The following is a 12,847-nucleotide window of genomic DNA, read 5'->3' as shown; positions in this document are numbered from 1 at the left end:
GTCACCATGATCTGCAGGCCGCCACAGCCGCTTGCTGGTTACCTCCGTGAGTGCCCGCAATGCCAGGTCCTGGAATTCAGTGTCTGCAAAGGAGAGGAGTTGGAATGCTTCATCAACTCAGCAAACATCACTAAAGGTACTCATTGGCAGCGTTGGCAAGCAGGTGAAGCTTGCGCTCGTTTGATTAGCGGGCGCATCGTTGTGTATAGGCGAGACTCCTCTGCCTTACCTAGGGAACCACAAGTCATGGCGAAGTTGAGCGCCGGAAAAACGAATGTTTTAACGGCGTCCAATCTCTGCCACGCGGCGAGCATCGAGGTAGGGAGGCGGCTACTCACGCGGATAGCTTCGTCCACGGTCGCCCGGTCCGGTAGCACCGAGAACCCCACTGGCTGCCCGAGGAAGGTGTGCGCCTCGAAGTCACCAATCAAGGAAATTGATGACTTCGATAATCAACACACTAGGTCCTGGCTACAAGGTCACCAAAATGCTAAGGGGAGACCTTCTGCTTCAGCTACGTGATAAAGACCAATACAACAGACTCAGCCAGCTTGCTACTTTTGGTGATGTCCCAGTTACTGTTTCACCGCATCGGTCCATGAACACAGTACGGGGGGTAGTATCCGAAGCAGACCTCATCGACCTATCTGAAACCGAATTGTTAGAAAGATGGAGGGAGCAGAACGTCACGAATGTGCAGCGCATTGTAATGAGGCGGGACAACAAAGACATTCCCACAAAACACCTGATACTCACCTTCGAATTGAGCATTTTGCCACAAAGCATTGAAACAGGCTACACAAAGATAGATGTAAGACCTTACATATCACATCCTAGGCGATGCTACCAATGTCAAAGATTCGGCCATGGCTCGCAGAGCTGCCGTGGTCGGCTCACCTGTGCTAAGTGTGGAGTACAAGGTCATGCCTCAGACAATTGCGAGGCCACACCTCACTGCCTTAATTGCGATGGTGAGCATCCAGCGTACTCCCGGTCTTGTCCAGGGTGGAAAAAAGAAAAGGAAATTATCACACTGAAAGTCTGTGAAAAGATATCGTTCAGGGTAGCACGCAAAAGGTGCTCACCATTCACACGACCACTTATGCTGAGGCGGCGCGTCAAGGGGCAGCGTCGCAGCGGCTACTGCCACCTGCCCAGCCCGCGCGCAGCACGCTGTCGCTTGTGGCTCCTGCCCCCCGTGGGCGTCTACTCCACCCAACTAGCAAACAGGCCCAGTTACCCTAGGGTTGCCGGCATCACAACAGTCCTCGGTGGTAGCCTGCGCTACGCGTAGCGAACCCGCAGGCCCGCCAGCAGCTCCCGCGGTGGGTGCATCAAGGCTGCCTCACCCTCTCCGGCCCTTGCTGGCTGTGGAAACCGCCGGCGCAGCTCAGGCCCAAAGGCAGCCCCATCGACCTCCGGGCTGGTGGGTGCAACTGTCTCGTCCTTCGCGGCGAGACTCTCTCGCGAAACTTCTCGCTCGCAAGAGCGCGTTTCCGGCGCCTCTCAAGAGGCAATGGACACTACACCCATCCCGACGGCGCCCCAAGCGCCTAAGGAGCAGCGAGGCTCCCTCGACCGCTTCAGAAAGGACAAATCCCGCGTTACAGGGCCTGGAAAGGGCTCCGTAATCTAAGGCAATACTTCAGTTTTTATTACGCACAGCACCAATTTAAGTTCATTATGGATACACAAATCATACAATGGAATGTCAGAGGCCTTCTTAGGAACCTCTTTACCAACCCAATCCAAAAGTGCTGTGTGTACAGAAAACGCACCTAAAATCAAAACATACTGTACTGAAGGGACTGGGCCATGGTGCTGGTGAAGGAAGAAGAAGACAAGCAACGCTTGCTCGCCCGCTTCGCCATAGCTCCCTTTTGACTTGTTTCAGTCTGCCGTTCTAACGCCAGATCGAGTGTTGCAAGGAAAACATCCCCATTGCATCTGGTGGAGGTGCTGGGTTTCTCTTCCACATCCTGGAACTCCGCAGTCGGACGCTACCAAGAGCTCCTGCGATGAATGATCCCGGACCGTCCCAGGCTGCTGCTCCCGTACCCCCGACCATTGTCTGCCCTGGCGTCGTCCGGCAGCGTGATCCTGCTATCTTTAGCGGAGCAGAGGACCTCGACGTCGAGGACTGGCTCGCCGAATACGCCCGTGTGAGCGCATATAATGTGAGCGCCCATGGCGCACACCTGATAACCGGCCAATATGCTATTCCTGTGGTTTCCCGGGCCACGTAGCACGATTCTGCCGCCGTCGCAACTACCGTTTCCCTGACAGTGCGAGCGCCTCCGGCTACATGCCTGCTCGACTTCCGCGTCATGATGTGTCTCATCTTCCTCCGGACTCGTCTTCTAGTCGCCGCCCCTTCGATTCACGCCGGTCGCCCTCCCCACGTCGTCGATCCCTTTCCCCCATGGTTCGTCGACTCAGTCCTGCCCGCGAGGAAAACTAACAGTGGCAGTTCCCGAGGCAGGAACTGCGTTTACGTCGAACATTTCAAGGCCTCATTTTTCTCCTGCGAACGAAATTGAACTGTCCGTCGATGGCGTCACCGTACACGCACTTATTGACACCGGAGCCGCCGTTTCTGTTATTAGTCAAAAGTTTTGCCGCCATTTGAACAAAGTGACCACCCCACTGACTTATCTATCGCTGCGTACGGCAACATCGCATTGCATTCAGCCCTCAGCATCCTGCACAGCTCGGGTCGTCATTCAAGGCGTTTTGTATGTTGTCGAATTTGTCGTTCTATCCCGTTCCTCGCACGACGTCATTCTTGGATGGAACTTCCTATTTCTGAACCAAGCTGTTGTTGACTGCGCTCGTGCCGAACTTACGTTATCAGTGCCGTGCTTTGAGCCTGACGACCACCATTCTACTAAAGTTGTTGCTGCCACGGACATCGACATCGCACCTTTCTCAGCCGCTCTGGTTCCTGTGTCGTGTGACTCTGTCGCGAACTCATCTGTTTTGTTTACGCCGTCAGCCTCTTGTGCGAGCCGTCGGAACCTTCTGCTTCCTTTTGCTATCGTCACTTTTTGCGGCGGTTCTGCTGCCCTTTACGTGTGCAATCCCTCCGCGTGCCCTTCATCCATACTCCGCGGCGAGTGCTTGGGGAGCTCTGAATATTTCGACTGCACCCTCCCAGCCACCATGTTTGACGATGCGGCACCACTTCCGCTTTGCGCCGTCACTCCTCCTGGCGCGACCGATGCCCCTGTGGACGTCTTTGCTCATGCCGTCGACTCGGCACTCACACCTGTCCAGCACGAGGAAATTATCCAGCTCCTCCAGCGTTTTCGGGCCTCCTTCGACATTGGCCAACCGTCTTTGGGTCGAGCGTCAGCAGTCGTTCACCATATCGACACCGGTCAACAAACCCCTTTGCGCCAGCGTCCGTATCGTGTGTCGGTCGCTGAACGCCGGATCATCGTCCAGCAGGTTGACGACATGCTGCAGCGTGGCATCATCCAGCCCTCTAACAGTCCCTGGGCATCTCCGGTTGTCCTCGTTAAAAAGAAAGACGGCTCCATAAGGTTCTGCGTCGACTATCGCCGCCTTAACCGCATAACGCGCAAAGATGTCTACCCTCTGCCGCGCATCGACGATGCCTTGGACAGCCTACAGGGTGCGGAATTCTTTTCTTCACTGGATCTGCGCTCCGGGTACTGGCAAGTGCCGATGGCAGAGGCCGATCGCCAAAAGACAGCCTTTGTAACACCTGATGGCCTATATGAATTCACCGTCATGCCCTTTGGCCTCTGCAACGCGCCTGCCACTTTCGAACGAATGATGGACACCATTCTCCGAGGCCTGAAGTGGAACACGTGCCTTTGCTACTTAGATGACATTGTAGTTTTTTCTACCGACTTTGCATCACACCTCAGCCGCCTCGAGCAAGTCCTTGCGTGCCTCACCGCTGCAGGACTGCAGCTAAATTTGAAGAAATGCCACTTCGGCGCTCGCAAGCTTACTATCCTCGGTCATGTGGTCTCAAAAGACGGCATCCTCCCGGACCCTACGAAACTTAGTGCTGTATCCGCGTTCCCCAAACCAACTACCCTGAAAGAGCTTCGCAGCTTCATCGGCTTATGCTCCTATTTCCGCCGCTTCGTCCGCAATTTTGCCTCCATAATCGCCCCCTTGACCGCGCTTCTTACCGGCCGTTCCGAGCTACCGGACCGGTCCCCGGCATGTGACGACGCATTTCAAGAATTGCGCCGCCTTCTCACTTCACCGCCAGTACTGCGCCACTTCGATCCCTCTGCTCCAACTGAGATTCACACGGACGCTAGTGGTGTCGGGCTAGGTGCTGTTCTTGCACAGCGCAAGAATGGCTTCGATGAGTACGTCGTAGCCTATGCCAGCCGCACCCTTACCAAAGCTGAGGCGAACTACTCCGTTACTGAAAAGGAATGTTTGGCCATTATTTGGGCTATCGCAAAATTTCGACCTTACGTGTATGGGCGCCCTTTTGACATCGTGACCGACCATCATGCCCTATGCTGGTTGTCTTCACTCAAAGATCCAACTGGTCGGCTCGCTCGTTGGGCATTACGCCTACAAGAATACGACATCCGTGTTGTTTATCGCTCCGGCCGCAAGCATTCAGACGCAGACGCTCTTTCCCGGTCACCCCTGTCACCTGATCCTATCTGCTCGTCGATTTCCGCCTGCGGTGCCTTCGCCCTCAACATTTCCGACATGCCATCAGAGCAGCGCAAGGACCCATGGATCTGTTCGCTTCTCGACTTCCTGTCTAGCCGGTCGCCAGCGCCGATCTCTCGGACGCTCCGTCGCCAAGCCACGCACTTTATTATTCGGGATCACCTCCTCTACCGGCGCAACTACAACTCCAGCGGTCGCAAGTGGTTGCTTGTTATTCCCCGACATCTCCGCTCCGACATCTGCGCCACGTTCCACGATGACCCACAATGCGGCCACGCTGGGGTATTGAAGACATACTCTCGCCTCCAGGTTCGGTACTATTGGCGCGGTATGTATCGTTTCGTTCGCCAGTATGTCCGGTCATGCCCCCTGTGCCAACGCCGCAAGACGCCTCCTAAACTTGCTGCCGGTCCCTTGCAGCCTTTACCATGCCCCGCTCGAGCGTTCGACCACGTCGGCGTTGACCTATACGGTCCGCTTCCCAGCACTCCCAGCGGCAACCGCTGGGTTATTGTTGCTATCGACCACCTTACGCGGTACGCTGAAACTTCAGCCCTGTCATCTGCCACGGCAAAAGACGTTGCTCGTTTTATCCTTCAGAACCTGGTATTACGGCATGGAGCACCTCGAGAATTACTGAGCGACCGCGGTCGCGTTTTCCTCTCTGACGCCATTACAGCGTTGCTAAAGGAGTGTCGCATCATTCACCGCACTACCACGGCATACCATCCCCAAACTAATGGCATGACAGAGCGTTTTAATCGCACCCTTGGCGACATGTTGGCCATGTATGTTTCCTCTGACCACTCGAATTGGGATCGGATTCTGCCTTTCGTAACGTACGCATATAATACTGCAACGCAAAGCACCACTGGATTTTCACCTTTCTTTCTTCTTTACGGCCACGAACCTTCCTGCACAATGGACACAATTCTACCCTACCGGCCGGATGCTTCGGAGTCGACGACTGTTTCACGAGCGGCTGCATACGCGGAAGAATGTCGCCAGCTCGCTCGCTCGTTCACATCCCAGGACCAGTGGCGCCAAAAGCATCGCCACGACACGTCCACTACAGCTACGTCCTTTACTCCCGGCTCGCTGGTCTGGTTGTGGGTGCCGTCTACTCCACCGGGCCTTTCCTCCAAACTGCATTCCAAGTACCATGGTCCCTATCGGGTACTGCGACAAACATCCGCAGTCAACTACCTCATCGAGCCGAAGGACGCGTCTTCCGACCAGCGTCGTCGCGGCCAGGAAATTGTCCATGTCTCCCGCCTAAAGCAGTGCCACGACCCCCCTGTCTTCTCCTGCCCCTAGGTCGCCAGGATGGCTCCTCTTTTGGTGGGGAGTGATTGTACTGAAGGGACTGGGCCATGGTGCTGGTGAAGGAAGAAGAAGACAAGCAACGCTTGCTCGCCCGCTTCGCCATAGCTCCCTTTTGACTTGTTTCAGTCTGCCGTTCTAACGCCAGATCGAGTGTTGCAAGGAAAACATCCCCATTGCAGTACATATAATACAGTTTATGAGTATATCAGACAAAACAAGGCCAGAAAAAAAAGACAGAACACGAATTGGTTACAATATGAAGAATGATTTATTCATGGTTAGCATAGATACGCATTCGTACATCTCTTACATTCTGTGTCACACACGCTCTATGTTGTTGTGATTAGCTTATCGGTAAAAATTACGTTTAATATTGTGAATTTCTGAGCCATCGGCTCAGAAAGAGTACTCTGAGACGAGCACACAGCATCGCTACAACACGAAGAGCAACAAAGAACTCACACTGTGCATTCTCTTCGTCTTATATATGGGTTTTTTATGTGCCAAAACCAGTTCTGACTATGAGGAACGCCGTAGTGGAGGGCTTTGGATTAATTTTGACCACCTGGCGTTCTTTACCGCAGTATGCATTCTCAACGAAACCGTGCCGAACCATGGCAAAATGCATGTATTAACCATAAGACTAGTTTTGTAAACGATTGCAATGCGAGATATAACTGTAGTATTATTATTAGCATGGAATCTATGATTTAAAGGGGTTGTACCGTGTAAGAGCCGACTTTTATATTTCAAATACCTGAAATAATGTTTTTACTCCATACGCTATATAAAGCTAAAGGCACTTTCGTTTTACATGCTGTTAGCGCCGAAACGTACCCAAGAAGTTTTCTGGCTATCCGTCTATGTTTTTCATAGACGCAGGGCACATGAGGAAAGTGCATTAGGTTGAAGGGGAGATCGCATGCGAGAAACTGTTTGCTACGCCTAGGCAGGAGAGGAGAAGGAGGCTGGCTAGGCAGCCATCTTTTCTTTTCTGTTGGGGGTAAATGCGTGAACTATTTGGATGGAACAGGAAATTGGAATTATTTGCAATTCTTTTGTCACCGATTTCGCCAGATACAATATGCAAGGTCGATCCACATAGGTCGCGAAGCTTCGGGCGAAAAGCGGTTCAGAACCAATTGTCACCGACATCAGCAAGGGTGGTTATGGGAGCAGCGATTGAAGAGCGACTATGTTTGGAGGGAATAAACACTGGGAAAGAAAAAAAGCGTTTTTAAATTAAAGCGAGACGCAGTTAGATTCATTCAACGAAAATAAAATTCCTAATTCATTTTATATATGCATGGCGAGAAAAGATACAACTGTATTTTACTAGATCATTATCAATATATACCTTTTTTCAGGGCCCACCGTGAGAGCGCCCATCGATAGCGGCGGGCGTTGACGCCGCTATCACTTGCAATGCCACTCTTGGAGTGCGTGGAAAGGCGCGCTCGCAAAGTTCACCTGTTACAATACGCCCCCCTCATATGTGTTGTGTTGCATGTCGACGTTTGTCTGAATTACGTGACGCGGGTAGTTTTATTGTTTCTTAACCTGTGCAGTCAAAAGTAGTGAGTTGCGACCGTCAGATACATGTTTACTTTAGTTGTTTTCGTGCAACAGCGCTGGCCGACGGGCTTGGCGTCCGACGAAAGGGCGAGAACTCTACGCAATCTACGCCCAAAGTGTTCGTCGGCCTCCAAAGAAAGTATGTTCTGTGCAGCGACGCGATTTCGACACCCGTACGGCTGATCTTTTCCGGCATCGCTTTTCGCGCTGAAAACTCGGAACGCCCATGAAGTCGAATGGCTGGGCATTTGAATATACAGCTCTAATGGCAGGCCTCCGAAAACAAATTTCGCGCCTATGAGAACAAAATGACGTCACTTCTGTTTTTGACGGATATGACGTCAAATTATTTTTTCTTCCGCCGGAAGTGTTCCCTCCTCACACAGATGGCGCTAAGCCCCATGAACCGCCGGTAAGCAACCATGTTTTGAACGTATGGGCTTCTATGGAAGCTTCGCTACCAGGTATATTTACCTTGCAATATGTTGGTCAATGATCAAAGGATGATAACAAGCGATCATAAAATAAGCAAAAAAAATAAAACAGAAAAACAACCACACACACTAAACAACGTTCAGGAAAGAAAGCAGATTCTGTTAACATGCCTCAACAGACAATATATGAAACAGCAAAAAAAAAAAACAAAACAAAAAAACAACAACAAGAAAACGTCACCTTCTGCAGTTTCTACAACTAAGCACACACAATCAGAGGATTCAATCAAGTAATCAAAAACACACAAGCACAAACAAGGAAAGACGCGCTTAGTGTTACTACAATGACACAATATCACTTTCAGTATAGGAAGCCATTCAGGGCAGATAGATGTAAATACGCGTTAGTCCATTTCACAAGGAAGCTTTATTTGCGCGCTTTCTTTACAGGCAATTACAAGAAGCTCCATCAATGGTACTTAGTTGCAAACACTTCAACCAGATTGCGACCATCAAGACGATTCGTTGTTCTGCTCAAAGCAGATAATAGTGACTCGGTCCCTACTAATTCTTGTGCAGTCTGTTGGAATATGTTACTGCCAGTAACATATTCGACTAAGAATTAATTATCCACAATTACTACAATTCAGGCCTTCATGAGAAAGAACGAGGACTACATACAGCTTGGAGTACGCCAGTATCACAAAGAACACAGTAAAGGTACTTTTAGACCCCTCAGCGGCTGCAGAGTACAGCCGACCGGAAAAGTTTTCGGAGCACAAAATTCACAGATAAATCCACTTTCTACGCAGACTACAATTTAGATGCACAATGTGGTGGTCGAATGGGAAAGTATCCTTTACATCTTTCAATCTGAGAGCAGGTGTACTGACTATCATAATGTTTCTTTCTCGCGGATCCCGCGCTCCGAAATCCTTTGGCCGCCCTTTAAGAGTACGTCCCTTATTAGTCTGCCCGTGTCTCGTATGCCACATGGGTTACAGTCGCTGAACTACTTGACAAAAGCCAGGAGGCGACGTAACAGACGCATCGCTTGAGGGAGATCCACCGTAGTGTGACCGTGACAGCGGTCGGGCTGGCGAGGGTGGCGCCCCCTTCAGTCGCTTCCTCCGGAAACCTGGCGTACCGCGTCTCGCCCGTTGGTCACACGCGTTCACGGCTGGCTGCGCGACAAGAGGAATAAAGAAAGGAACGGCTGCTTGGCGGCACTCGACGCGCTTTGCTGCCGAAAATTGAAATGCGCGTGTATGCGTCGTCGGCACGCTGAGCGCGGACTATGGGCGCTGACGAGAGCAGTAGGGCACGCATTGACGCCGTCATGCAGCCCTGCCGCGTGCCCGGCGTTTATTTAATGAATGCGACAACGGAGGAGGGGATTCCCCCTCTGTTACTCTTCGTTATTTTTCGAAGGCGGCTGCGGCGCCCGGACGTGGGAAAGGCAGATGCGCGTCGGCCCTTCACGTGGAAAGATGTAGAGTGTAACGGGCCTTCTCGAATGCGCGGTGTCACCCAGAGACCTACTGCGCAAAGAAGGTCCTATTGAATGGGTGCCCTTGACATATCTTGTAAATTAGGGCCCTCTTGTCTCACGTGTCCCACTTTGTGGTTTGCGTGTAGTAAGGCTTAACGGAATGGGAGGTCTTCTGTAGCAATGGAATGTTTTTTGTTTTTCGTATCAGTGTTGCCGCGGTGCTCTTGCACCGATAGCGCACCCAAGAATGTTGCAGTTACAATTACGCTCAAAGAAATTTGAGGAAGGTCCTGCCTAGCTTAACGTGCACGTTGGAGCTGGAAACTTTAAAAGCCCAAGAAGAAAAGAAGAACGGCTTTATTGGAACGGGCCACAAGAAAATGTGTGCTACTTGTTGATTTGTAGTGAAATTATTGTAGCAGGATTAGAACATTCCTACCTGAAGTTCGTGAATCAAATCGATATAGTATAGTCACGTTGTAGCAACGACGAATAACACAGTAACAAGAACTTGGAATCACGCAAGCAACTTCTTATTGGGCGAGCCTGTGCCCCCCCCCCCCCGCCCCACCAAAAACAAGAAAAAAAAAAAACAAGATAAAAAAGAAAAAGCAACAAACAAGTGGCACTCAAAGCTAAACGATATCGGCGAGCACAGTCAGCGATCGTCGAAATCTATCAGCTGGTCAAGCACGTCAGCTGTTATACGTGACTCGTCTAAGGTTCCAGCGTAATTGCTGTTGCCTTCTTGCCTTCCAGAAAGTTCTGCACAATTCGCGTCGCGCATACATTCAGATTTCAAGAGGTTCAGTGACAACAGACAAGGGATAGAACCATCGATAACATAGGAGAAACCTCCGATACTTGCAAGCGCGTACTGCACCGTGCGATAACGTTCAACATTTGTCAGCTGGTGAAAAGCAGTCATCGGTCAAAGATAAAGAAGTACACGTGTCCATATTCTGCTTCCGTGTATGCCTACAATCAAATTGTTGCTCCTCTTACTCAGTTTCAGTAATTACGTTCGAGAACGTCAAGGGATGCTACAAAAAGCATAATGCGCACAGAATTTTTTGTGCTTCGCAGCTTGGTCGGTGAACGCTATTCTCAGAGGGTGCTGAGATGCGGTAATCTGGCGGCGAATAAATTTGCACGCTTAGCTTAGTGAGCTCATATTCGCAGACTTGACACCAAAATGCAATACCATCGACACCTTTATTCCTATCATAGAGATAATTTATTGATGTTGCCGCACGTATTTAGTTATATTAATTCACCTTTATAATTATGCTTTAGTTTTGTACAGCGTAAGTGTGAAGCGATATGCGTGATTTATTTCTATATGCTTCTTTCTTGAATAAAAGGTATAGCCTGCGAGTCAGCTTGGTGTTTGTCTTACACCAGCGAAATCTTCAGGCTACCGTGGCTGTCTGTGTTGTCGTCTCCCCGCCCTGCTTTCTCGAGATAATGAATAACCAACTGAGTCAACTGATGACTTTGGTATCAGTGCAAACATTAAAGCTATTGTGAATGCTCCGTAGACGTGCTCACAGTCAAACAGCTACACATACGCGCAAGAGGTCCTTACTGTTGTTTCCCTTCGCCCTTTTTTTTCGAGCAGGTCTCTCCACCATGGGTTGCTTTCCTGCTGTCCGCCTTCCTGGCAGTGTACTGCGAAGCGTACCCGAAATCATCGACGTCATCGCCAACCGATGCCACTGCCGTCGGAAAAGGCAGGGGGCTCTCGCATCGTAATCCGGTGCGCCGGTACCGCCATGGTCGCCGTCTGGACTCGGGCCCAACGCCGCTGCGTCGCCGTGCAAGCGTTGGCTCAAGCGCTAGCACTCCCGTGGTAGCAGACTACGATGTCGACGGTGCCGATTACCCGCCCTACTACAACTACTGGCCACCAGCCACGGACAAGCGTAAGGGCAAAGTGGGTGGTGGTCACCATCCTCACCGCCACCATCACAGGCAGGATAGGCGACGCTACGACGAATTTGAAGGCGACTACTATTACGACCACTACGTGGACAAGCACGACTACAAGAACGAGTACGACATCGTGTTTCCCCTGCTCATCCTTATCATGGCACCTCTGGCGGTGTCCGCCTTCCTGCTCCCCATCATCGCTTCGATGATGACCAACACTTTCTTCCTCCTTAACGGGGCGACGTCGGCTGCCATCCAAGGACGTCGCAGGCGGAGTGTGGGACAACTGGCACCGACGGCCGATGAACTGATTGGGCTGGAAGAAGCTCTGTCAAAGGCAATCGAGAAGTATGGTGGATTCAAAGTGATTCATGAGAAGACAGGTGCGATTCAAGGGTCGATAAACCGTCGAGCAGTGACGACTTGAAGAAAAGAGGTGATTTTAGGAGTGGACTTGTCGAGGCGTGTTGTGCACCAGAAACCGAGAAAGTGCAAACTTTGGCGAGCACGCCTGAGGCAGCTTGCCATGTCACAGAGTCTCGGTTGTAGCTGTACGAGGACTTCAGCAGCTAAGAAACAAGTGCTACTGGCCACAAAATATGCAGTGTTAATGCTGAGTGTCGCGTCTTTAGCAGTAGCTGCAGCATCTGTCGTCGCTTGGCATTTTGTCAAAAAGTGCGAAATGGCCAGTACGAAAGGCCTGAACAGTTTTTTTATGTCCTTCACATACAAACAATGTAGCGCACTATTCAGTAAGGCACGCTGCGTTAGGCATATTGTTTAAGTGCATTTGCTTAAGCGGTTTGTCATTGCATCATCTTATTTATTTTCGGCAGCAAGGACACCATTGAAAATAGGCTGAAGGAGCATAGGTTGGCATATTAAAAAAGAGACGCCACGTTTTGAACAACGTTGCATAACTGTGCTGTCTTACCTGTCACCTATCACTACGCTTCTGAATACTGAGCTCCTGTAAGCTATAGGGCGAGCATCTGTCGAAAGTCGTATGTTAAGTGGATACAATATCCAACAGAGCAGTGATGCCACACAAGTTTGTTCAACCCAATTCCTGTTTCAGCTGGTGACAACAAATCAAGCCAGAAACTCGACGAAGCGTGGTTAGAAGCATATCATACCACTAGGAACAGCACTAAAAAAAATTAAATTCTGGGGTTTTACGCGCCAAAACCATGACCTGATTACGAGGCACGCCGTAGTGGGTGACTCCAGAATAAACTGTACCACCTGGGGTTACTTAATGTGCAACTAAATCTAAGTACATGGGTGTTTTCACACTTCGCCCTCATCGAAATGTGGCCGCCGCGGTCGGGATTTGATCCTGTGACCTCGTGCTTAGTAGCCCAACACCATAGCCACTAAGCAATCACGGCGGGTTAGAAGATAATTCTAG

At 50.7% G+C, this 12,847-nt stretch overlaps 1 protein-coding gene across 1 annotated transcript; it reads left to right on the top strand.

Annotated features, from left to right (window-relative positions):
* The first annotated feature begins 246 nt into the window (after positions 1-246).
* On the top strand, positions 247-11,972 carry LOC125941872 (uncharacterized). Its single transcript, XM_049659735.1, has 2 exons — positions 247-405; positions 11,126-11,972. The coding sequence occupies exons 1-2, from the start codon at positions 247-249 to the stop codon at positions 11,861-11,863; spliced, it is 897 nt and encodes a 298-aa protein (XP_049515692.1). The 3' UTR covers positions 11,864-11,972.
* The last annotated feature ends 875 nt before the right edge of the window (positions 11,973-12,847 follow it).

The sequence above is a fragment of the Dermacentor silvarum genome, unplaced genomic scaffold (genome assembly GCF_013339745.2).
Source record: "Dermacentor silvarum isolate Dsil-2018 unplaced genomic scaffold, BIME_Dsil_1.4 Seq510, whole genome shotgun sequence".
Lineage (NCBI taxonomy): Eukaryota > Metazoa > Arthropoda > Arachnida > Ixodida > Ixodidae > Dermacentor > Dermacentor silvarum.
Note: the sequence above shows the minus strand (reverse complement) of the source record. Positions and strands in the feature narration are given on the sequence as shown.